General features: G+C 59.7%; 1 protein-coding gene across 3 annotated transcripts; it reads right to left on the bottom strand.

Moving 5' to 3' along the window:
• Positions 1 to 1,311: 1,311 nt before the first annotated feature.
• GMEB2 (glucocorticoid modulatory element binding protein 2) lies at positions 1,312 to 25,165 on the bottom strand. 3 transcript variants are annotated; one of them, XM_030309180.1, is made up of 10 exons: positions 25,112 to 25,165; positions 18,746 to 18,932; positions 15,217 to 15,314; positions 14,593 to 14,723; positions 10,038 to 10,141; positions 7,539 to 7,696; positions 5,319 to 5,390; positions 4,936 to 5,073; positions 4,592 to 4,714; positions 3,317 to 3,975 (listed from the first exon to the last, which is right to left on the bottom strand). In XM_030309180.1, the coding sequence occupies exons 2-10, from the start codon at positions 18,874 to 18,876 to the stop codon at positions 3,317 to 3,319; spliced, it is 1,614 nt and encodes a 537-aa protein (XP_030165040.1). In that variant the 5' UTR covers positions 18,877 to 18,932; positions 25,112 to 25,165. The 3 variants fall into 3 exon arrangements, with proteins under 3 accessions (XP_030165041.1, XP_030165040.1, XP_030165042.1); XM_030309181.1 differs by lacking the exon at positions 25,112 to 25,165 and having other exon boundaries at positions 1,312 to 3,975; positions 18,746 to 18,876; XM_030309182.1 differs by lacking the exon at positions 25,112 to 25,165 and having other exon boundaries at positions 14,593 to 14,720; positions 18,746 to 18,876.
• Between the last annotated feature and the right edge of the window lie 534 nt (positions 25,166 to 25,699).

Genomic DNA, 25,699 nt, shown 5'->3' with positions numbered 1-25,699 from the left:
AGAGAAGCCAAGTGGGGCTCGTTCCGTGCGACCCCCCAGTACATGCGGGAACTCTGGAGGCAGAAACTGTGCTCTGCAAGTCGGGGCCCTCGCTCCCCCTGCTCCGGGCGCTGGGGGCAGAGGGTCCCCACCGGACACCCACCCTTCTGAGGGGTGGGGTGCGTCTCTGTGCAGCAAATCAGGAGCTGACGGGTATACCCGCCGCCCGTCCGGCTCACTTGGGCCCCTTCTCATGGGGTGTGTGCAGGCACACCTCAGATCCGCTCAGGCGAGCCTCCCGAGACCCCACCCCTGAGATGCTTTCCTACCGCCCACTTTCCAGCAATGGTCTCTCCAGGCCACCTGAGCACGGACACCGCCTGGACCCCCTCTCGTCCTCTCTGCCCGTGGAGACGGCCGTGCCTCTCACTAGTAGCCCCATGCCAACTTTCACTCTGACACTTCTTGTCCGGGCGGGTCACAGGCCACAGGACGCAGATCCACAAGCAGGAGCCCCCAGGCTCCACCACGCCCAATTAGCGGATGTCCCCGGGGCGGGCTCCCACACTGGCAACTCCACAACTGAGGACTGCCCTTCTGGGCTTGCAGTGCTCCTGAGGTCTCCCTGCAAGCGGGCCACTGCAGAGACCCCCGCGCCCCACGCCTCTCCACCAACGAGGGCGAGGAGGAGCCCTGGGCATGACGGGATGGGCTCCTCCTGAGTGGGGAGCCTTCAAAGCATCTGTAGCGGGAGGCCTGGTGGTCAAGGGACCCCTAGGAAGGGCGGTGGAGGGCAAGAAACCAAGGACAGCAGACCCCACAGACAACTGCGGAGAACGCCTCGCTCCTGGGGAGCCCGCACGGGCCCTCCCTCTCCCAGCAAACCTCCCCAGCTGCCCGGCCGGAGCGCCCGACCAGGGCCAGGGAGCTCGGTCCACACCCCGGCCCTGCCACCCTCTCCTGGCTCCACCTTCCCCCACGTGAAAGCAGGGGTCAGGCGGGTCCACTTCAGCGTGGTGGCCCTGCACTCTCACCTCGGGAACCCCTCCCATGCAGGACCCTGAGGCTCGGGCAGGGGGGCTGCCGCAGCGACGCCATGAGGTGAACCTGACCGCCTTTGGGCGTGTGGATGTGCGCCACTGTCCGCGGCCCACCCACCGCTCAAGGACATCATCACGCCCCTTGGCCTCCAGTAAACTGCACGGGGAGGGTGGGGCGACGGGGAAGGCCCCCAGACCACCCTCTCAAAAGCAGGTGGCAGGCCGTGCGCGCCGTCTGCAGTGGGTGGGCACACGCCTGCGCGAACTTGACCCGCATCGTAAGAGTCGGACACAAATTACGAAAAATGTTTTTACTTTAAATCAAAGTACCAAGCAGATACTTGCAAAACAACGTACAAAGTAGAACCCGGATGCTTCCCTGCCCCAGGCACCGACCCTGCCCCCCAGAAGCAGCCTGCGGTTCTGGCCCCAGGGGACTGGAAGGGGCGCTCGCACCCTCCCGGGGTGGCACAGGTGCCAGGCAGGGGGAGGGGCTGCGGTCATTTCTGAAGCTCTGGTGTGAACTTCCCTCCAGTGCCCTGTGGTCTGAGAGCAGGGGTGGCAGCTTCAAAGGGGGCGGGTGCGCCCGACTTTGACAAAGGCTCCAAGAGCAAACCGTGGTCTTATCAGCCACATAGTTTCCTGTACGGTCTGAGCTGGTGCAGACGGGCAGGACTAGCTGGGCTGTGCCCACGCCCGCGGGGTCACACTGCCGAAGGCGTCAGGACTCAGTGGAGAGGAGTGTAGACACCAGCTGACCCATGACAACAACAAACTAGTTCGCAACAGAAAGAAAACGGAAAAAGACCACCCCAGTGGCTTGACTCGGGGGCCAAGACCCACCCGCTCAGGTAGTTCTGGGGCACCTGACAGATGGAAGGACGGACAAACAACCCAGTTCCCTTCAAAGCACAAAGTGGGGCAGTGGCTTGTCTCTGGAGTTCCCCCCTGCCTTCCCCTAGAGAAGGAAGGGTCTTCAGCAGGCAAAAGATCTGGAGGGTTGGGGGGCGGGGGGGCACGGGAACCTGCCACTTGAAGGCTCGGGCCTGCCGTGGGGTCCTGATGGAGAGGGCGCCAGGTCTCCAGGGGACCCCTGCCTGGTCCTCCTCCTGGGTCTCAAACAGACCTGCTGACAGCCCATGGCGGCCGTGGCCGTGCCCCGTGGGCAGTCTGGGCCTCCCAAGTGCCCTCAGGCACCAGTGTCAGCCAGCAGGGGGCCAGGGGAGTCCCAGGGAGCCCAGGGGCCAAGCTGTCACGGTGGCCCCACCAGTGGACTGAGCACAGGGGTCGACACTAAGCCCCCAAACATCTTCCTCCGCCCCTGACTTATTCTGTTTGCACCCTACCACCCCCCCCCCCCGGGGACCAAAGCCCCAGGGGCACAGCCACCGTCACACTCCCCTGGGGGGGGGCCTGCTGGTGCTGACAGCTCACAGCAGGAACCACCAGCACAGTCGCCCGCGGGCCATCCCTATGGTCCTGTACAAAACACTCTGGAACCCAGAGCGAACTCGGGAAGCCTAGGCACTCAGCATTGTTTAGTTTGAAAATGCTATAAATTTGACTCTTGCAAGAAGCCTACTAAACAATTCACTTAAAAACACCCACAGTGCGTGTGCAACGGCCCCTGGCGCTGAGCACCTGCCGGGCAGAGGGAGGTGGGGGTACTGCCCCGTTCTCGCCCCAAGGCAGATGGCAAACTCAAGCTGTCAGGGCCCTGGGTCCACACTCCAGTCCCAGCCCCCCCACCCCGAGACCGGGGCCACGCGCAGACCCGCAGCAGCACCCACGCTGTCCCGGAGACAGGGGAACAGGGTGCCAGGCCACACTAAACCTACAGAAAACTGTGGGAAGAAACCAAATCCATAGGATCCATGGGTTTCCACACTTGGGGACGGTTCCCAAGACATGTGTTAGCGACACCCCCTCCCCCAGCCGGCTCCGGCCCACCCAGGGGCCCCTCGCACCCACAGAGTCCGCACCCCACTCCCCGGCTCTGCCTCCTCATCCTCTCTGTCCGGCTCCTCATCAGGCCTGACGTGTAAACAGTATCAACAAGCAACAGATGGAAAAATGTATTTCCCAAGAAAGAAGGGGGAGGAGGCTCCGAGTGGAGGGCTGACCGCACAGGTCTGTTGTGTTCGATCCCTTTTTCTCGCCGTCTGTTTTGGTGTTTCCTCTCTTTGGTTCAGCCCAACGTGGCCCGCAGGGCGCCGGCACCGTGCTCCCGCCCGGCCGCGGCCTGAGGAGAGGCGGCCGGCCCTGTGCCCACGGCAGGCCTCGTCCTCCACCCACGTCTACTTGTGCTCTCGGCCTTCCGCCATGGCGGCCACCTCGATGGTGGCAGTGTGCTCCTCGGGGCCCGAGGCGGCCACGGCGCTCTCGACGGCCCCTGTGGGCACTGTCACGATGGTGCTGCCCCCGGGCGACACCTGAGCCACGTTCTGCAGGGTGGGGCCCAGGCCGGGCAGGGTGAGCAGCTGTAGGGGGCTCACCACCTTGACCACAGTGCTGCCGTCCTGCATGGCGGCCGTGCTCAGGACCGTGAGGCTGGATGCGTCCGGGTGGATCTCCACCGTGCTGGGGAAGGTGGCACCCGACGAGGCCAGCACCGTGTAGCCCCCGAGCAGCGGCGAGGCTGGCGAGCCGGCGGGAGCAGCCTGCGTGGGCCCCTTGCCCAGCGCAGGGGAGGGCAGGGCGGACACTACTTTGCCGAGCGGCACGCCGGTCAGCTGGGAGACTGGCACGCCGGGGCTGAGGGCGATCTGGGCAGACTGGGTGAGCACCTGCGAGGCGATGGCGGCCGGCCCGGACGTGGCCCTCGCGAGCCGCGGCCGCTTCGCGGGGGGCGGCAGGGAGACGGGCGTGAGTGTCATAAGCACGTTGCTGAGGTGCTGAGATTTGTGCTTGAGTTCCTTGGCTCGACGTCGGTGCTCATCACACTGCTGTTCCAGGGCTGCGGGAGGACAGGGACAGAGCATCACCGTGGGGATGGGGGGGGGGGGGGGGCAAGCCTAACGGGGGGATGGGAGCATCACTGCAGGGACACGGCACGCAGAGCAGGGACAGGGAGGGAACAGAGTGTCAGACCACACACACCCTGACCAGGGGCCTGTGCTGACACCACAGTGATGCTCTGTCCCTGCCCCGCCCCACCCCGCCTCCCACAGTGACATTCTCTGTGGGGCCTGCACTGACTGCCCCTCCGAGCTGCTGGACGAGGGGACAGACCTTCCCCATCCTAACCCTCCAAACTCTGTAATCTCTGCGCGAAAGGTCTTGTGACACGGCAGGATAAAAAGCAGGTCAACACCCACACATAAGCTCCCCAAGTGTAGACGCCGAGGGAGACCCGGAAAGACAGGCACAAATGTCAGAGGTGACTCTTAATCACCGCCCCCCTGCCTAGTTCTCCCCGTAAATAGCCGTGTGTTGAATTCCACACGCTCCGGCCCCGCGTCACGGCTTCCCTGCATGACAGCGCGAGGCTCTGCTGGTCTTTCCCGACTCCCCGGCTCTGCCTCAGGCTCTCGGCCTCTCCCACAGTCCCTATCTGGGGCCACCGGACGCACCTGCCAGGTCCCGGGCGTACTGCTCCCGGGAGCGGTCCATCTGGCACTTGTGGCTGGCCAGCACCTTCTTCACCAGGTCCAGCATGCCGAAGTTCTGCACGATGTTGTTGAGGAGGACGGCATCTTAAAGGGCAGGGCGAGCACACGCTGAGAATGGGGCCCGGCCTGACAGAGGAGTCCCAGGGACACACGGCGTCCCACACACGGCCCTCTTCCGCCACCAGACGCTCAACCACGGCGAAGCGGGGGCAGGCTGCATATCTGGCACCCTGAGGCCACCAAGCACTGCCCTCCCCCCACCCCCGCACAGAGTGGAAGATGCCAGGCAGACACAAGCCCCTCACCTCGGAGCTGCAGGGGAGGGTCCTGGACCCGCTGCTGCAGGCCCTTCATGGTCTCCATCAGCTCCTGGTGGAACTCATGGATGACCTCGTCCAGCAGACCAGCATCCTTGAGCCCTCGCCAGAAGGAAAATGTGTCATCTGTGGGGGGCGGATGGGCTCAGGAGAATGCACAGAGCAGCCCCTGCAGGCCTCTAACCCCAGGCAGGGGCAGAGAGCTGTGGATCAGGGGCCGAGGCCCTGCAGGCAGTGCTCTGCGCTCCACACCGGCACCTCCTCCGGGAGGCCCTCCGGCCCGCCTGCACCCCTTCCAGGGATGCCCTGCATGCGCTGGCGCCCCCACACTGCCACCCACCAGGAGCCCGCCTGCCCGGCGGGACCCGTACCTGCGATGGCCGTGGTCCAGTCACCGGGGTCCTCACAGGTCTCTATGGTGATGGTAGCGGGAGACCCGTTCACTGCAACCCAGACGGAGCCACAGTGAGCCTTGCCTGACAACGAGAGGCCTCCCAACCCGCCACCGAAACGCCAGCTCTGAATCTCCCCCTCGCACCAATTTTCACAGAATCCGCAAACACGTGTACCTGCCTCTGTCAAACTTCTTAATCGCAGATGTCTCCAGACACACACGACCAAGAAAGAGCTAAGGAAGCCTCCCCGACCCCATCGCCAGCTTCCACGACTGCCCACATCCTGCTCTTCTGGCGGCATTTACGCCCTTGCCAGCACCCCCAAGGCCTCGACGCGGCCCTGCACCTCCCCGGGTCAGGAGACGTGGGACTTTGAGAGGGACCCGCGCCGCCCACACTGGCGCACCCTCTGGTTCAGTTCTGGGGCCCGCACAGCTGCGCACACAGCTGGCGCCTGGCCGCGTGGGGCTGCCTGTGACGGAGGCCCGGCTTCACGCAGACCCGTGGCCTAAGGCCGAGGCTGCGTCAGCTCCCCAGCCTCACGCAGGCCTCCTCTACGACCAACAAAGATGTCCCGCTAGGGAATATCACATGCTTAGGATAATTTGGGGCATAAATGGATCTTTTCCACGGTCTGGATGCTACACAATCTTTGACTAATCACACCGCTGGCTCGGGCTGAACAAACCACCACGTGGGTGAGTCACAAAGAGCAACAGACGGGCCTGTCCCAACCATCAAGTGGTGACAGGGTTCAAAGAGCTAAATCTTAACTAAACCCGACGTTGCCTACCTGGGACACCGTGGCGCTGCCTGGAGCGCTCAGAGCCCGGTCCTTTCCTGGAGACGAGATCGCTCACCCTGGCTGACTTTCATGAGGCAGAGCGGACCGTCTGGACCCACAACCCCATCACCTCGTAGCAGCCCTATTCTCGTGAGAGCTACTGGCCCACCAGCAGCGGGGAGAGGGCTGGGCTGGGACTCGGGCCGTCCCCACGCTGCACTGTGCTATCCGAGAAGCCAGGCCGGGCCCAGCCTGGGGCTGTGCCCAGAAACAAGCTGAAGACCCGAGGCCCCACGTCATTGCAAACTGGAGCCACCGGAGCCTCTGGCCACCAGCACCGACGTGTTCCTGGAGCTGCCAGGAAGGACTCTGCAGTCTGGCCAGCCCGTCGGGAGTCAACAACAGCGTCACCATTGCCCCGGCCTCTTCCACCGTCCTCCCAACATCCCTCAACGGGCCACCGTCTTGTCTAGCGACGAGGACGGCCCCTGGCCACACGGCGGCACACACAGCCCGACCCCGTAGAGAGACAAGGGAGGGACAAGGCAGGTGACCTCAACGGAAGGGCAACCCCAGGCAATTATCACCAGGCCACAGCACAGGGGACTAGGGACCTAATTCACTCTAACTTCAGCATTCAAAACAATTTCTTCCCAACAGCTAGAAGGCCTCCAGCGAATACTTAGTCCATCCACAGGGCACAGCTGCAGGCGTCAACGTGGAAGGTCACGAACACATCAGTCAAGACCCAAGTTGCAGGAAACACGCACGTGAGTGGAGTGCCAGAGGCTGCGGGCTGTGCAGCCCCGGGGGGTGAGGCGGGAGGCTGGGCCGGCCACGTGGGGGCACCCCTGAACCGGTCGGGGCTGGTGACGGGCACTGGACACCTGTGCTGCCGTACTTCACAGGCTTTTCCACACGTGAGTTATCGTATTTTATAATGAAGATGACCGAACAAGAAAAAGTACCTGAATCTTCCTTGTCAATGAAAAGGGCAACTCAGCTAGCCTCTCTCAGGGAGGAAGGGGGCGGTGCTGACAGCGTGGGCCCGGAGGGACTAGCCGAGCTGGGGAGGGGAAGGCCAGGCCGCCCTGCCCGGGAGCGGGTGTGCAGAGGCCCACCTCCGTGGGACGGCCGGAGGGGGACTGGATCAAATCGCCGGCAAGAACCAAGCCTCTGAGGGGCACCTGGCTGGCCCAGTAGGTTGAGCGTCTGACTCTTGGTTCCGGCTGAGGTCACGATCTCGCAGTTCATGAGCCAGAGCCCCGCGTCAGGCTGCGTGGACAGCACAGAGCCTGCCTGGGGTTCCCTCTCCCTCCGTCTCTGCGCCCCCCCCCCCCGCTCGTTCTTTCTCCAAAGTCAAACACAAAAAAAGAGAAAGAACGGAACGAAGCCTCCGTGCCGGCGCGTACCGTCGGCCGTGGCAGGCGTGAGTGGAATGTACTCGGCGGACGTGGGGCTGCTCAGCGACACGCGGGCGCCCGAGAGGTCGATCTTGGTGCTGCGGCACGTGTTGGAGCAGACCTTGTCGTGCTGATAGAAGTCCAGCTCCCCGGAGTCCATGATCTTCCTGTGGCGAAGGAGACCAGAGACTGAGGACGCGGCCAGGGCTCCAGGTGTGCGGCTGGGCCCGGAGGGGACCCCACTGACGTCCCCTGACCCGGCTCAGGTGTCCCCAGGTCCTGGGGGCAGGTCCCAGGAGGGGCAGGTAAACTGGCCAACTGAGGACACGCCCCCACCAGGCGGGCGGTAGGCGCCACTGAGGCTCCAGACAGGCCTCTCCGACACCCTCCAGCCAAAATTCTGTCAGCCGGCGTGGGGACTGCCTGCCGCAGAAGCGGAAGGTCTGTGGGGACCGCCACCCTGCCGCCTGGTGCCCAGGAAGAGAGAGGAGGGCCCCGCAGGCAGGCATCCCGGAGATGCCCACTCAAGCAGGGTGGGGCTGGGCCCTCCAGGGGTGTTCCGCCGCCCACTGGCCCCGGGGCAGCACCCACGGCTACCAGAAGTGCTGACAGTGCACCCACAAGGTGACCGTGAGGCAGAAGAGATGCTCAGGAGCGGCCCGGCCCTGCGCACGCACAACAGGGCAGGGCGGCGCGAGCACCTCTGGCTTCTCGCTGCGCACTCAAGGCAGCTCCCTCCCCGGCCTCGGTTTTCTCAGCAGAGCACAGCATGTCCCCCACCTGCCAGGGACAGCCGTCCCAGGGAGGCCCTTACTACGGCCTCTCTGAAGGGCCTGGGTTTAAGTTTGGGGATGTCTCGACTCACCCACCTCAACCTGTGAGAGGGTGAGGTGCCTCCACGGGACCTCTGCACTGCTGGGCCTTTGACAGCGTGCCTGACCTCAAGGCTTGCAGATGACCCAGGGCGCACCTCCCCCCGGGGCCTCTTCCAAGGAAATAGCCCGTGGCCTTCTCACAGCTGGGCCACCGAGATGTTTTCCAGAAAGTCAGGGGCTCGCTCAATGGACAGGGTGTAGAGAAGAGTCATGAGCGCTGAAGGAGGGGACCCGGGGCCAAGTGCAAGGGTGCGAAGCGGCAGGCCCACTGGGTCTCTGGCCGCCCGGACGGTGGTTCCCGGGCAGACTGAACAGGGCGGCGGTCCAGGACTCAGCAGAGGCTACAGGCAGTCCCATGGCAGCAAACACAGCTGACACAGCTTCTCCCGAGAGTAAACACGTGAAGGCGAGCAGCCCCTTCAGCAGCAGAGTGACCCAGTCCAGCTATCCCAGACACTGTCCCAGACAGCAGCGGCCCCCAGACAGGAGGGGCTGTGTGGCGAGCACAGGTGGGGGTGGGAACAGCCAGCAGAGGTGGCCTTGGCCCCATCAGGCGGGGTGAGTTTGTTACCGCCCAAGCAGGAAATAGGAAACACGAATACTGGGGATCTACACTCTTGGGGGACAAACTTACAGCCTCGACTCTGTCCTCAGGGTTCTGAGAAGGGGCACCACCATTCCTGTTTCACGGTGACAGGCAGGGGACAGAAGTCCATTGGGGACGGGTCACACACACCCAGGGTGGCCGGCAGAGCGGGCACTGGCCTCGCAGCTGCCTGAGAACTGGCCCACACAAACGAGCAAAAGGCCCCTTGGGGGACTGAGGCACAAACTCCAATCCTCTCCTTTCTGGGACTCGATGTCACTGAAGGAGCGGAGAGCCAGCCCAAACCCTCCTCCAGATTCCTGATTAACCCTAAAGGGAAAAGGAGGTCTAGGAGCAAGGGAGACCTGACCAAGAGCACACCGCCATCGACAGGCAGGCACTGGTGCCAACCCAGCACAACCTCATCCAATGACGGGAAAGGTCAGGGAGCTACACGAAGACCGACACGTGGCCCCCGAACTCAGGTGTGGTCTAGACGGGATCCCTGGAGGCAGGCCGGCCAGGCCGGCAAGGGACGATCGGCCAGACGGACACGAACCACGGGTCAGAGACACAGGCCCCTGATCAAGCGTGCCCAGAGACACAGGAGTACCTCCTCTGTCATGGCAGCACACAGGGAGGTGGTGCGGGGACAGCAAACTGACACAACAAACCCGCAGGCCTGGAAGCCACGTGCAGGCAGGGATTGGGCCGGTGCTGTCCCTGGGCACCGCCGGGTCTCATCCTGTTTACAATGTGCCTCAGCTTAAAAAGCTCAAAAACCAGGGCACCCAGGTAGCTCAGTCGGTTAAGCATCCGACTCCTGATTTCAGCTCAGGTCATGATCTCAGGGTTTGTGAGTTCAAGCCCTGTGTCGGGCTCTGAGCTAACAGCAGAGTCTGTTTCTCTCTTCCTCTCTCTCTCTCTCTCTTTCTCTCTCTCTCAAAATGAACAGACTTAAAAAAAAAAAAAAAGCTCAAAAACCAGCAAGAGAGCAACGGAAAGACGGCTGGCGGGTTTGCGCTCTGGCCCCACGCAGGCCCTCACCTGAGCATGATGCCGTTCATCCGGATGGCCCTCTTCCAGTCCTTCAGCGTGGACTTGCCAGCCAGGTGCACAAACTCCTTCGGGCTGATCACGTGCTCGTCATACTGTGGAGGGAAGTGCAGCAGAGCAGGGTCAGGACGACCTGGGGTGGCCCACCTCTCCGGCCCGACCCTTTGCCACAGCCCAGCCGGAACGGGCACAGGAGGACAGGGCTGTGGTGTGGCTCCCGAAGCCGCTGGCTTGCTCTCCATCTGACGCTTAGGTTTCAACCGGCCGCGATCTCGATCCGGCGGGGAAAGAACAATTCAGGGGCTGGGGCGGGGAGCTGGCCTCCGGCTGCCCCCAAGCCTGGGAAGAAGCTGGGGGCCTGGGCCCTCAAAGGAGAGCTCAGAAAGGCAGTCCCTTCCGGATGGGACTCAGCAAACCCACTTGTGCGTGATTTATTCCAGTAGTAACGTATACACACGTGACACGAAAATGATACAAGACGGGGTGCGGGGGGAGGTGTGAACTGTTGCCCTCATCCTACCCCGGCCCACCCTCCTCCTGGAGCACGTGTCCCTCACACTGGTGCACACACTTCCACTTCAACGTCAGGGTTCTGGGGCCAGTGTCACCCAGGGTTGGAGCTCAGGTGGCCTGAGAAGCTAAAATATCTTATTCGATCTTGTTAAGCAAGCAATTCTTGGAACCAAAAAAATCAGAATAAAATTGCATTTACTCAGGAAACAAGCAGGCAGGAGAGAGGGGGGTCACCGGGTTGTCGGCAGAGGTGGAAACGGAGGTGCCGCTGGGCCTCCGCTGCTGTCTGGGCTCAGGCCTGGCCGGGAGCAGCCTGCGCATCCTGCTGGGAGCACAGAGCACTGAGCATCTCCGGCAGACTCGGGGCAGACTGGGGTCACGGCCAGTGCAAGCCGCCTGGGGCCCCCTGCCGATGGGAGGGGTTCTCTGAACTTCCGGAGCATCTGCACACTTCCTTCCACCGAGTCCAGGAAGCCACTCGGCCCCTCACCCAGCCGGTCGGGGAGATGGGCTGCGAGCCCGGGCAGCAGAGTCAGAGTACCTCTCGGCCGCTGCCCAAGCCGGCAGGAAGCCCACGCTGGGCTGGGCCGAGCCTCTGCCCGACGCCTCCCACCCCGTGGACAAGACACCACCTCTGTCCCCCTACCAGGCGTGATGCCCTCTCCCCCCTCCTCCAGGCGTGACATCAGCTCTGCCCCCCCATCAGGCGTGATGCCCTCTCTCCCCTCCCCCCAGGCCTGACATCAGCTCTGCCCTCTCCCCACTGCCCCCTCCACCACCCCACACGATGCCATCTGGGCATCGTGGCCCACACGATGGCATCTGGGCATCTGGGTCTCTGGCCCACCCTGGCCTCACCCCACAGGTCCACCTCTCCCGGGTCTCGCCTTTCCTCCACTCTCGCCTCCACACGCTGCCTTTGCTCCTCTCCCGCCACCGTCTGGGCTGACCGGCACTTGCAGGCTTCCCGAGTTTTGTCCGCCAGTTGGCAGATCGCACGCCACTCTTCGGGTGGGTGCTGTGCCCACCTGCGCTGTCAGAGTCAGGAGCCCACTGGCCCCACCGCCAGGCAGCCATGTTTTCTCTGTTTTCAGTCTTCCTGCAACGTGTCGTCAGAGCAGGAGACACGCTTGTGCTCGGATCACCCACACGTCTCCACTTCCTTCACTCGTCACACCCTCTCGCACCTAAGGACCCCTACGTGGAGTCGCTTTCCTTCTGCCTGAAGCACACTTCCCAGGACACCCTTCAGTGAAGCCTCGCTCGTGGCAAACGCAATCTCGGCGCAAACAGACGTTTCGTCCCCTCCAGTTTTTAAAGATGATTCCGCCGTGCGCAGCTCTTCTCCCTCACACAGGACGCAGTGCCACCGCCCTCCGGCCACTCTGGGGACTTCCAGGAGCTCAGCCGCCAGCGGACTCTTGCTCCTGAGTAACCGTCTGCTCTCGGCTCTTCCGGGGTCTTCTCTGTGTCTCAGTCTGCAGTTCCATTACGATGCTATCTGCGCTAAACAGGTTTTGGTTTCTAACTTATTTTGCTATTATTTTGAACTTACAGAGTAAACGGAAAACTAGCACGAAGAATGTGCGTCTGCCCCTCCCAGGTTCCCCAACCCCCCCCACCTGACCTTTCTGCCCCTGCTTCTCGTCCACTCCTCCACACTGTCGGCGGGGGGAACTGTCGGCTCAGGTGCTTGTTCTGAGTTCTGCATCTATTTCCCAAGAAAAAAGGTTCTGCTAGGGAAGCACCACTCCCCAGATCAGGAAATTGCCATTAATATTTAGTATCTAACTGGGTGGCTTGGTCGGTTAAGCGTCCGGCTCTCGTTTTGGCTCAGGTCATGATCTCACAGTTTGTGGGTTCAAGCCCCGAGTTGGACTCTGTGCTGACAGCTCGGAGACTGCTTGGGATTCTCTCTCTCTCCCTCTCTCCCTGCCCCTCCCCTATTCATGCGTGCACACTCTCTCTAAAAATAAACATTAAAAATCGTATACACACACACACGTGTAATCCAACCAACAGGCAACACGCAGAATTCACGAACTGTCCCAGTAACAGCCTTTGTAGCAATTTATCCCAAGGCACCACCCTGCCCAGATGTCACACCACACCTGCTCCCTGAACAGCCTGCCTTCATCTTCCTGCCCTCGACATTTCTGAAGCACATACGTGAATTTTTTGTGGACTGTCTGTCCCTCATGTCTATTCATGAGTAGATCCAAGGTATGGATTTCTGGTGGGAATACCAGAGAATTACTGCCCATTCGATCAGGAGCCCTGTGACAGAGGTCCCCTCACTTGGTGAATGAGCCACCTGCCAGGCTTCCCGTGCAGAGTCCCTATTTTTCCTCTACAGTGAGCACCCAATTGATGGGGGCTATCCTGAGACTGACAAACACCCTAACCGGCTCTCAGCAGCCAGTCTGGGCAGACAGTCTTGGGGCTGAGGCTCCATCCATTTCCACGTCTGTTAGCAGGCATCCCAACACGAGAGCTTCGCTTCTATTTATTTGACATAAACGCCATAAAATATACTGCAATAAATACAGACTTACAGACTCTTATCTTGAGTTATAATTCAGACTATCGTTAATTATCTCGCTGTTAAATTGTCTCAGATGGAGCCCGGCCTTTAAGTTGGCATCCACAGCTGTTTGAAATTTGGTTGGTTTTTTGTATTCATTTAGTCTGGGATCTGTTAAATCTCTTGGACTGTGGACTGCGATCTTTCTTCTATTGTGAAAGCTCTCAGACCCTTCTTCTCGCCTTCCAGAATTCAACCGATGTATCAACTTTTCTTGAGACTCTATTCCTTCTTTATTTATCTGGATTGTATTCTGGATAACTTCCTTACTCCTACCTTCCAGTTCACGAATTATCTCTTCAACTGTGTCTAATCTGCTGCAAAAGCTACCCACTAAAGGTTCTATTTTGTTTCATTCCTAGTTTGTGTTTCTAAGTACGTTAATGCTTTTCTCATGTCCGAGCCTCTCTTCCATTTCTTGAGATAAATTAAACCTCATTTAATGTTCCATGTCTCAAAATTCCGACACCTGAAGCGTCTGTGGGTCCCGGCCTGTCCATGGTCTCTGGGCATGCTTGCTTGGGTGCTTGTCTCCCTGCAAACTCAGTTTCACTTGTTTCAGCGAGCTGTTCCTCCCCGGAGACTTCGCTGAAATTACTCAAAACCTCCAATAAAGACAAGTTTTTCCAAATTCCAAAAGGGAGTTTTCATTTGCTTCTGTAGGATTCCTGGGAGAACTGCCGGCCGCTTACAATTTTCAGACCGTATGGTCCCAATGTGAATGCTCCTCAAGAGGGTCCCTCTTTCCCTCAGTGCTAAGATGGGGGGCAGGAGGTCCCTGTCCCAGGGACAGAGGGGGGCCGGGGGCATGTTATTAGTGGTTTGCCCCAACACCAAGGAGAGAACCCCTGAAAAGTAACAGCATCCCAGGGGACAATCCCTGCCCCCCACCCACACAGCTGAGGGGAGCACCGGGCCCTACAGGGCGGAAGCGGTCAGTGTGAGGCCAAGGCTCTGCAGGCCGAAGCTGGAGTGACGCTCTGCCTCCCTCTACAGCCCCACCTTTACTCAGTGCCTCGGCTGGAGTATTCCATCCATTTGTGCCAGCTTAAGGAAGCATCTGGAAGACGCTTTAGCACACACCTCATTCAACCTGCCAATAAGACAGCTCCCCCCTCGGCGACTGTGGCGCCCCCAGCGTGAGCACGGCCACTTCCCCAGCCTCTCCCCACGGCTGCGCTCCAGAAACAAGGAGTCAGTACCTCCTGGTGGTTTCCCCTATGACCGCAGCAACAGTCCTGTCTGTCTTTTGAGGGCTTACGCCTGCTCCTCTGTTCTCCTGAGCATACGGGACCGCCGCCTTCTGCGCCACACACGGCACGGGTCACGCCCCGCCCCTCCAACCCCAGCGGGGTCTTCCTGTTTGCTTCAAGGCTGCTGTGCCGCGAGGGCCTCCCTCCCCTGCAGCCTGGCACACGTGTCTGCGTCCTGGCTACGTCGGAGCCTCACCTGAACACACTTCACATTGATGCCCGGACACACAAACTTCCTCCAGATCAGGTTGGCCCTGCTGTCCCCGCAGGTAATGGGGTACACGATTTCAGCCTCCAGGCCCTCCTCCTCTTCAGCCACCTTCACTTCTCACAAGGTGCATCGACAGGGAAAGGGGAAAGACAAAATCAGTTACAACCTCTCCAAAGTACCTCCTGCAAAAGCACCACAGCCGCCACACAAACACCAGACGTTAAGGTCCGGGGGGGACTGCGACAGGCGCAGGCGGGCAGCGACGTCACTCATCAGTCCCTCCGGGGTTAAAGTTTCAGGCAAAGTCACAAAAAGCGACTTTGTGATAGTAACGTGAAGATAATCACGTTCGAGTGTGGTTCAACTGAAGAGCCACTTAAGGAAATGAAATCAAGCTTTACTGGGAATCGTTCTAGAGAAACTGATTCCGTTCTGAAGACTTCTGAGGCCTTTGGCTATTTGCTGCCGGTCACAACGCCAGGGGCCTCCGCCCCCCACGGCTGGGAGGACTCTCGGGCAGGAGGGCCCCTCACGACCAGAGGACCGTCGTCGGGCAAACCCTCTCCTGACCCGTCTGCGGGCACAGAGGCGGGAAGGCAGGCTCCCTACCTAACACGGCCTCCTTGAGCTGCGAGGATGCTGTGAACGCGGCCGCGGCAGCCGCCGCTGCATTTTCCGTCTCCATACTGTCTTCCGCCAGGTCGCCCCTAGGAGGGAGGGACACGTCAGCTGGCCCCAAAGACAGCGTGCCTGGCGCACCGTCTGCCGGCACGCCGCCCCTTCCCTGAGGCGCCGCAGGGTCTCAGCAGGGGCTGTGCCGGTCAGGGACCCTGCGGTGATGGTCGCTGCGCTGCTGCCCCAAGCGGGCATTTCCCCGAGTGTCCCCGGGGCCACCGGCAGGGCACATCTGTGGAGGCAATAACACCTAAGTGGGAATTTTAAATCTCCTCTTCTTTCTTTAATAAAGCTATTTCTATTCTAATGACTTCACGCGGTTACAGAAACTGTCAAGAAACGCGGGAGAAAGAAAGAAAAAAGGATGGCCCACAGCTGCCCTCACGTTCCACCACGCAACTTGCGTGCAGATCAAACGCACGAGTAAGTGCAAACCACAGGAGCGTTAAACTCAGAAGAAAAGGAATTAAACAGCTTGAAAGCGGTAAAGGATTTTCCCAAATGCAAAACCCCAGGAATAAAAGGGAAGGTAAGTTTCCCTTTAAAAAATACAGATAAAAACTTTCTGTGGGGAGGAGGGGGGAAGCACCACGAACAATTTTTTTTTTTTTACAGAGAGAACCAGGGGAAAGGACGCAAGGACAGACAGCTTGTTTCCTGCTGTTGTCTAAGGAACCCTCAGATTGCCACGACGGCGTCCAAGGAAAGCAGGCCACGAGCTGCAGCAGAGACCCCGACCCGAGGGGTATGCGTGCAGCATACTCGAGCCGGGCCCGCCTGCACAGCAGGGCCCGGGAAGCCAGCCGGGGGCCTGCACGGGGCTCCCCTCCAGGGCGGTGCACACCCTCCTCCCCGGGGAGAGGTGGACTCGCACACACGGGCCCCGTCGGGAACGGCTCCCGGACGCCCGCGCCCTCCCCTGGCCGGGAACCCACGTGGCCGCTCTCACCCCCCCACGGTCTCAGTCACCGCTCCTGACTCAAATGCCCCCAGCCCTCCTTCCTCCCACAGGGTCGGACGGCCACCCCTGCGCTCTCCTCTCCCCGCCTCTCTGCACATGCACCTGCTCCCGGCCAGGCCCCCCGAGAGCAGCACGCCGACGCCGGGGCCCCCACTCCCCTTTCGGCCCACGGCGCCCAGTCAAAGCCACTCTGCGTCTCCGAGACCTCACTCCACCTCCCGCCGGGTCAGGACGAGAGCTGACGAGAGCAGACTCAGAGTCCGTGGTCTGGGGCCTATGAGGAGCGGCTCGTACGTGAAGCATCACACGGACGGGACACCGGCGCTCCTACCAGGACGCGCCAATTCAGGGCAAGTGTCTTTCCAAGCCAGAGTTTGGAAGCAGGAAGGACAACATCCAAACAGGGAGCAGGCCCCTCCGCAGAGGAGAACCGGGACCGTCCCCCAGAGAGAGCGAGGAAGGAGAGGGAGGCAGGGAAGCACCAGCCCCGGAGAGCTCGGTGTGCCACACGCAGAGCGGTGGCCCACCGCAGACCACGTGCACATAGAGCAGGCCACCCACAGGGGCCACCCTGGGGAAACCCAGCCGTCCGGCCCCCACCACGACCAACTGTGCCCTGCTCTGTGCCCGCCCACCGCACACACCCCGCGGGCAGGAATCTTTAGTTGGCAAAGTCATTGGCGTTTGTCCTTCAAATTTCATTTGAAAAACGTCCACCTCACTTAGAGCAAATGTTCGTGGGAATGGCTGGCTATCTACAAAATGCTACTCGCTTCTTCCCGGCGTGGCCCACGTGCCCATTGCCAGGGCAGAGCGGTGGGTGGGTGGCAGGCCCAGCGGGCTTCCCTAAGCAAGGGGCACTCCCAAGCTCTCCCCCAAACACCCGGCCGGAAAAGAACTCAGCACCTACAAAGCAGTTAACTGGCCCTTCACCCCACCCTTTTCTAAACACACAGCAAGGGTGAATCTCGGCTTCCACGCAGTAGGGTAGAGGGTAAAATTTGCCACAGAAAAAGAAGAGAAATATCTTTAGGTCCCTTGAGATAAACCTGCCTCCGCTGGGGCGTGGGGTTTCCTCCCCCAGGGAGAAGCCACATGCGGCCCCTCCTTTCCTCCGTAAATGACCAACCATTTGGTCATCTGGGCACCTGGATGGGGGGGGGGGGGACACGAAGCCAGGCTTGACCTGGACCAGAGCACCTCGGCGAGAATGGCTGTGGGTGAGGGCTCCTTACAGCATCCAGGGCGCCTGCCCCGGGGGAGGCAGCTCAGCCTTCCCCAAGTGAGTGTCCGCTCCTGACACAGGCCTGAATCCAAGGGAGGGGGCTCGGGCGCCGCCTCCTGCTGGGGAGGGCAGGTCACTGCAGGGCACGTGGACGAGAGGCGGTGGTGTCGCTGTCTGGAAACCTGCCCTCACCGCCTGCCCGCAGCTGGGACACAGACCACATAAACACTGACCAGAGTAAACGCGAGAACGTAGGCAGGAAATCCAACAGGAAGGCCCTGCGTTTCCAGACACAGTTATACACTCTGTCGGTGAAGCCCTGAGTATCTGGACGTGGAACCCAGCAACCCACCAAGAGCCGGCCCTCCCTCCATCCCATCTGCAGGAGGGTGGGTGACAAAGGCCGGGTCTGGTTTCAGCCCCAACGCTATGCAAGTGAGGCAGGAAGAGTCTTCAGGCCCGGTCCGTAAGGTGGCTGTGCAAAGGAACGGAAACACAAGCATCCTCTCTGCCAGCGACGGGAGTCGGCGCTGAGGTCAGGTCCTGGGTCCAGAACCTTCCTCTCAAAAGTTCTGTCGGGCAGGGAAAAGGCCACAGCTCACCCCTGCCGCAGCGTGGCGCCGACGTCAGTCTGAACGGGTCACACACAGCAGAGCGGACACCGACAGCAGGCCTGCCCCAACCCGGGTCCCCCTGGCAGGAAGCGCAAGGGGGCCACCAGTCCCCCCCCCCAACCCCCGGGTGACCTGCTCCTGTATGTCAGCCCTTCCAGAGGGGGCAGGGGTGACAGAAGGCACACAGGCAGGAGCCATTCTGCCCCACGAGGCAGCTCCCTCAAGTCAGACGTGAACTTCCTTGCCAATGGCTACTCTCTCTGCACATCTACCATGAGAGAGGAGGAGGAAAAGACAGTTTTCGTGTGGTATGTCAAGAAACTCACTGGCTCTTCAACTTCATTTTGCAAAAACAGTTCCCAGTTGCTCCCACTGTCCACCTTATCGAAAGCCAAATGACCACGCGTCTCCAGAAACGAGAACCACGTGACCGTGCTGACGCAGGAGGAAAAAGCAAAGGTAAAGCGCTGTCTCTGCCTCCTGGCTGATGTGAGGGCTCCATTTCTCCTCCAACTCTCTGCTCACACTGACACGTGAGTCTGGTTTGGAAAAAGTCAGTCCGGGAAACTCCGGACGCCCCCGCCCTCACGTGATGCCCCACGTGATGCCCCAGGCACCCACCAGGGCCCGAGCGGCCCTCAAAGGACAGAGGCCCTGTCTCACCCGTGAGGAGCCAGGTTGGTCGTCACCAGCACAGTCTTCACCTCCTCCACGCCGCTGCCATCCACCGCCGTGTCCGGCGTCGTCACCACCACCACCTCCTCCATGTGGACGCTCACATCCGGGGTTGCCATGGCTCAGCAGGAGAAGACGCCGGGACCGACACGGTCTTTCGCCAGGGTCCCAAGCCCTAGAGGAAACCACAAGGCAGGGCACGGGGTCTCAGGCGGTCTCTGTGTCTGCACAACGGAGCTCACAGCACCTCCAAGAGCCCCCCTTCAGTCTGGGCCCACTACTTTTGGACAGAAATGACAGCAGGAGGGCTCCTCCAGGGCAGACGGAACAGCACAGCTACAATCCCTGAGCAGAATGCAGGGAGCCGGCGCGTGTTGGCCCAAAAACCCCATGGTCACACAGCAGGGGACAGGGCAGGAGACCAGGACCCAAGTGGACTCCTGTGGACGGGAGTCCCCCCGGCCCCAATCCAGAGGCAGCCTGCGTTCCAGAACTGCACACAGTAAGTATCTGGAGACAAGTCCAATCTCCAGTCTGCAGAAATGGAAGGGAAACCCACACAAGACAGCAAAGGGAGAAGGGCCTTGCTTTTATTATTACTTTTGCTGCTATGGGCTCTGCCTTCAGGCCAGTCCCAGTCCCTGCTAAAACTGTGATGCGGGTAGCCCAGCAGCTCCTAAAGCGCTGAGGGCCTAGAGGCACACTGGTCCGAGGGCTGGGGGACCCCACTTCTCTCCTGCCCCCATGCCGACGCTTGCCCAAGGCAGACACTGTGCTGAGGTTTCACAGCACTGAGGACACACGAAAGCCACAGGTCTCTGGTCGGAGGAAGGGGACCCTGGGGTCAGAGTGTCGGGGAGGCTGTGCAGAGTAGGGAGGTGTGGAAAGAGTGCCTGTCTGCGAGGGGGCCTGACCCGAAGTGGCAAACCCAGGGTTTCGAGAACTGACTTACACGTCAGCTCCAAACAGCACAGCACAGGCTCTGAAGACAGAGCTGATGTGAGGACGCTGCCCACAGAAGGAGCTCACAACCTGCAGCCTGAGCCCGACCAGGTCGCTTTCCTGCTGTTACAGAAATGTAACATTCTCTCTGAGCTAAACAAGACCCAGAGCCTCACAACACAAGACTCAGAGCGTCCAGAATACAATCCAAAATTTTCTGACATGAAAAGAAGCAGGAGGGGCGCCTGGCTGGCTCAGTCAGTTAAGCATCAGACTTCAGCTCAGGTCACGGTCTCACAGTTCGTGACTTCTAGCCCCGCGTCGGGCTCTGTGCTGACGGCTCGGAGCCTGGAGCCTGCTTCGGATTCTGTGTCTCCCTCTCTCTCTGCCCCCTGCTCGCTTGTGTTCTGTCTCTCTCTGTCTCTCCAAAATAAATAAATGTAAAAAAAAAAAAAAAAAAAAAAAAAAAGAAGCAGGAAAGTCTGGCCAATTCTCAAGAGAAAAAATAATCCAAAAAAGCCCAGTCTGAAATGAATCGTCAGAGCCTTTAAAGCAGCTGGTGCACCAGGCTTCAGGAATGAAGCCAGATATTCTGGAAACAAACAGAAAGATAGGAAGTCTCAGCACAGGAACAGGAGTTACAGCCAAATGGAGATCTGAGAATTAAAAACATAATAACAACAGAAATACAAAACTCACTGGATGGACCCACTGTCAGAATAGAGACAGGAGACGACGGAGGCAGAACAGTGAAATGAACAGAGTGCAACAGAAACTACCCAAGCTGACCCACAGAAACAAGGTGGAAAAACACAAGGAGCAGAGCTCAGGGAACGTGGAAGAGTAGAAGACAGCTGGGCATCTGCAGCACGGAAGCCCCAGAAGGAAAGAAGAGAACAGCGTGAAGCTGGAAACATGGTGTGAAGAAATAATACCCGACCGCTTCCCCAGTTCAGTGAAAGGTTAAACATGCGCGTTCAAGTAGCCCGGCAAATGTCCGACGGGACGAGCTTGAAGAAATCCGTGCCCGGATGGCAGTCAAACTGCTGAAAACCAAAGACGAAGTAAGAACGCTTGAAAAGCAGCCGGGCAAAAAAGGACGCACGACCTGTCGAGAGCGACCCAAGGGGCCACAGGGCGCTCCCGGAAAGCCACGGGCCAGCGGGCAGGGGCGCGTACACCGTGCTGGCAGAGAGCTGTCTGCCAGGGTTCTACCAGAGTGAAAGGATCCTCCAGAAATAAAGGCAAAACAGAGACGTTTTCAGATGAAGGAAACGTAAGAGAATTGGTCACGAGGAGACCTGCCCCAAAGGAGCCGGTAGTGGACGTTCTTCAGACAGAAGGGAAATTCTACAGAGAAATCCCGTAACTTCAAGAACGAGAAAAGAACAACGGAAACGGTGACTATCTGGGGAAATACACACTACACTACGTTCTTTACACGACAGCTTGAAAGCAAACACTCCGCGCCGTCTGGCGGGACTCGCGACGCACACGACAAGTAACACGCAGCACGCACGAGGGGATGGTGGGGTAGGGGGCTTCTCCGTCCCACCTGAAGCGGGGAAATGCTGCTCGAAGCATGCTGTGAAAAACCAAGCCCTTCAAAAGGTGAACGGAGAAACAGATGGTTTGCTTTATGTTCCGAACGACAGAATATTACTCGGAGGCAAAAGTAAATGAGCTATGAAGACACACAAAGACACGCAGGACCTTCCTGCACACCGCTAAGCCAAAGAAGCCAGTCTGAGAGGGCCACAATGGGGAGACAGTGAAAAGATCAGCGGCTGCCAGAGGTGTGCGGGAGAGAGGGCTAAAGGTGATGCACGGGGACTTGAGGGCAGTGAAAACACGCTGTATCGGTGGCTCGGTGGCTACATGACGTTATACATTTGCCAGAAACTCACAGCACGTATGACACCGAGGTGAACCTAACGTAAACCCTAGACCACGGCGGTCCTGATTCTGATGTGTCCGTGTAAGTTCACCCTTCGTCAAACACGCACGGCTCCAAGGGAGACGATGTGCTGTGCCACGGGGTCCTGGGGCAGGGTCTCCAGGGACGGGACCTGAAGGCTGTCTTCACAATGCCTTTTAGCCAGGAAAGCTGCCACAATGAATTCGTTGGCACCAACAGACTTCCTGCCCATTTCTGAAATATAACTTCTGTGTTTTAGATTTCAGCTTTGAAGCCAAATCTTTTACACAAACATGAATAAAAGTCTACTTTAAAACTGTACTCAAGGGGCGCCTGGGTGGCTCAGTCGGTGGAGCGCGTGCGACTCTCTATCTCAAGGTTCTGAGTTCGAGCTCCGCGGTGGGTGCAGAGATTACTTGAAAAAATAAAATCTTTAATTAATCAATCAGTTAATTAAAACTGAACTTAAAATATCGATCTTTGGTGCTAATTTCTCAGGGTTTAGCTATCTTACCAAGCGAGGACCTCTATTTTCATTGGGAGAGCTCCACGGGGTCACAAAAGTCACACTTCAACCGAAACTGCAGAAAGGCAGGAATCTGATCTACACGTCGGCGTCCTCCCCCAAACCCCGTGTCCTCCCCCAAATTCCGAAACTTTGCAGAGGACTAAGCAGTATAAACGCACAAAACTGAATTCTTGCCTCTCCAGTGGCAACTGTATCAAGTTTCCAAAACAACACGCCCGGAAGTCACTCCACAGAATGTGGCTCAAGTCCTTGACGCGGGGAGGTAGACACCGAGCAGGCACTAGGGTGTCATCGAGCCCCCAGCACAGGAACCGCACCTCCCCAGCGGGTGAGCGTGACCTTCGGAGCCCCTAGCACCGGGTGGACTTGGGACGGAAGCCCGGGTCTACTCCCAGGGCCTGGGTTCCTGAAGTGTCAATCAGACCCCAATTAATTGTGAGGTAAGATACGAGGAAACTTTTTTTTTTTTTAATTTTTTTTTTCAACGTTTATTTATTTTTGGGACAGAGAGAGACAGAGCATGAACGGGGGAGGGGCAGAGAGAGAGGGAGACACAGAATCGGAAACAGGCTCCAGGCTCTGAGCCATCAGCCCAGAGCCTGACGCGGGGCTCGAACTCCCGGACCGCGAGATCGTGACCTGGCTGAAGTCGGACGCTTAACCGACTGCGCCACCCAGGCGCCTCGGAAACGTTTTTTTAAATAGCATTCTTGAGCATAAATATATGAAAACGACACAAAACTGTTAGTGTCTCATGAGGACATCAGGACATCAGAGTCAGACCTGGCTTCCCGAGTCTTCTGCAAGATCACAAGTGTTTTCCTTTGATAAAAACACCACTAAGAACACAATTGAGGTCACACGTGGTGGCCCTCGGGCGCCATTAGCTGGATTCTCCCAGGGTTTCCAAACTTAATGAGTTGCCAACTTTGTCAAAGTTCACCGGGTTCACATAAAAAAAATCCAGATTTTCAGCTGCCTTGTTCCATGGAGGCGGTCCCTCTGGTCCTTCCTGCCTTTCTGGGAGCATCTGGGCCTCACCTGCCCTCCTCAGGGAGTCACAGACCACAGCTCCCCGGCGCCAACCGCAGCGTCCGCGTCCTACCCGGCCAGGCTGCGCCAGACACGCCAGCGTGCGGCCCCCTGCACACGTATTTGTCTTCCGGCTCTGAGAAGGCATCTCGGCGGCCCCCTTTCTCAGTTCAGGCATGAAATGGGTTGTGATTTTAAATCCTAGACTTGAATGTAGTTTTGTAGTGTTCTAAATTCATAGAAACTCTGCCGTGCTTGTACGCATGTATACAAATTCCTCCCCCCTCCAGGATGTCTTCCCCCAACTTTTTTTAAATGTTTGTTTTTTCGAGGGGGGGTGCAGACAGAGAAGAGACAGAGAATCCCTAGCAGGCTCTGAGCTGTCAGTGTGGAGCCCAACTCAGGGCTCAAACTCACGAAGCGTGAGATCATGGCCTGAGCCGAAATCAAGAGTTGGACGCTTAACCAACTGAGCCACCCAGACGCCCTGCCTCCTCTTACCAAAAATTTTAAGATACCTCCTATGAAGAAACAATTCCGGGACAAGCAGTCTGCCTAGTTCATCTTGTTATGTTCCAGTTGGATTTAATCCATGGATCTCACCGTGAACAAGACCAACAGACGCTGTAGTAGGACGTCAGGCACTGTTGGTGGGAATGTAAATCGGTGCAGCTACTGAGGAAAACAGTACAGGGGTTCCTAAAAACCACCACCTGACCGGACAATCCACGTCTGGGTACAGATCCAAAGGAAATGAAATCAATGCCCCAGGGAAATCTGCATTCCCATGTCCCCAGCAGCACGATTCACAGCGGCCGCGTCGTGGAAACAACCAAAGGGCCGCGGAGAGACGAGTGGGTAAAGAAAACGTGGTGTACGTAGGCGGAATGTAATCTAGTGACGACACGCATGAACCTGGAGGCCAACACGCTGGGTGAGGGAAGCCAGGCACAGGACAAACACTGCACGACCCCGCTTCCCTGAGAATCTACAGAAAACTCAGGGGAGCAGGGGCCGGGCGGAGGGAACGCACGCCAGCAGCAGTTCAGGCTGCGCACCAGCCAGTGCAGACATAACAGCACAGCGCGGTGCCCGCCGTCAACACGGACCACGTACTGGAAAATTCGCCAAGGAGGTACATCTTGCGTTAAACGTTCTCATCACGAAATAAGAGGGTGGGAGGGAACTCCGTGAGGCGAAGGACAGGATGGGGTAATGGTTTCCCCGGCGTATACTTATCTCCCAATTCATCAAGCTCTATTAATTATGCTTATCAATTAAGCTCTATTAATTTTCTGTACGTCAAAGCAAGACTGATGTAACCGACACTTGTATTTGAGGCTTTAGCGGAGAGAACCTGGACTCCGTGTAAAAGTCAACCAAGTGAATTGCAAACTTAATCAACTTTGTTAACAGGTCGTTACTGGCGCTGGTCCCCCACCTACACAGTATGGGCCCGCACGGGCACGGCCCACGGGGCGGGGCGGGGACCGAGTCCACACGGCTCCCAACCGACGCTGGCCGCGGAGGGGGCCCGCGTGGCCGCGGCGCCCACCGGGCGGGGAAGGGACCTGCGTGGCCGCGGCGCCCACCGGGCCGGGGGAAAGGGGGGCGTCCAGACAGCTCCCACAGGACGGGGACCGGAGGTGGGGGGGGGGGGGCGTTTGTCGCGCCCAGCCCGAGGGCCGTGCCCATCGCCCCCCAGCAGCCCGCCCGTCGCCTTCCGGCAAGATGGAGGCGGACGCCGCCGCCGACGCCGCCTGACGCGGGCCCGTGACGCCCGTGACGCCCGTGACGCCCGCCGCGCGCCGCCGCCCCTCCCCCGCTCCCCTCCCCCCGCCGTAACGTCCTGACGCTCCGCAGGGACCCCTGACTGGACGGCGGCGCGCGGCGGAGCGAGAGGCCTCGCCGCGGGGGGGCCGCGGGCGCTTACCTGGGCCGCGGCCGGGCCTGCGCGGGCGCCGGCGGACGGGCGGCGGCGGCGGCGTCAGGAGGGCGGCGGCGGTGGCGGCCGCGGGCTCCGCTCCTTGTTGGGGATTCGGCGGCGGCGGCGGCGGCGGCGGCGGCGGCCCGGGCGCGCGCTTCCTAGTTGACGCAGGCGGCGGGGCCGCGCACGCAGGGCAGGGGCGGGCCCGGAGACTTATTTGGCGCTCGGCGGGAAGGCGTGCAGCACCGAGAAATAAGGCCCGGCGGAGCCGGCCGCGCGTGCGCCGGGCGGAGGGCGGAGGGCGGCAGAGGCGGGACGCGGGGCGGCTGCGGCGGCCCCTTCGCCGGGCCCCGCCCACCGGCGCACCTGCGGGGGTCCGCCCACACAGCTGTGGGCCCGGGTCTCCCGGGCGGAAAGATTCCGTAGGGAGGCCTTTTGGAGGATGGGGGCGGGGGGGAAGGTGTACGAACGGTGGCAGGAACTGATGCAGGTCCGCTTGTCATCTCAAGCGTGTGAGAGGCTCCCTGTCCGGAGGCGGGCGCCAGAAGAGCAGCTTGCGTCTGTGTCCTCCCGCGTGTCTAGTCGGAATGCTGC

This window comes from Lynx canadensis, chromosome A3, assembly GCF_007474595.2.
Source record: "Lynx canadensis isolate LIC74 chromosome A3, mLynCan4.pri.v2, whole genome shotgun sequence".
Taxonomy (NCBI): Eukaryota; Metazoa; Chordata; class Mammalia; order Carnivora; family Felidae; genus Lynx; species Lynx canadensis.
The sequence above is the reverse complement of the archived record's forward strand: the minus strand, read 5'-3'. Positions and strand labels throughout refer to the sequence as shown.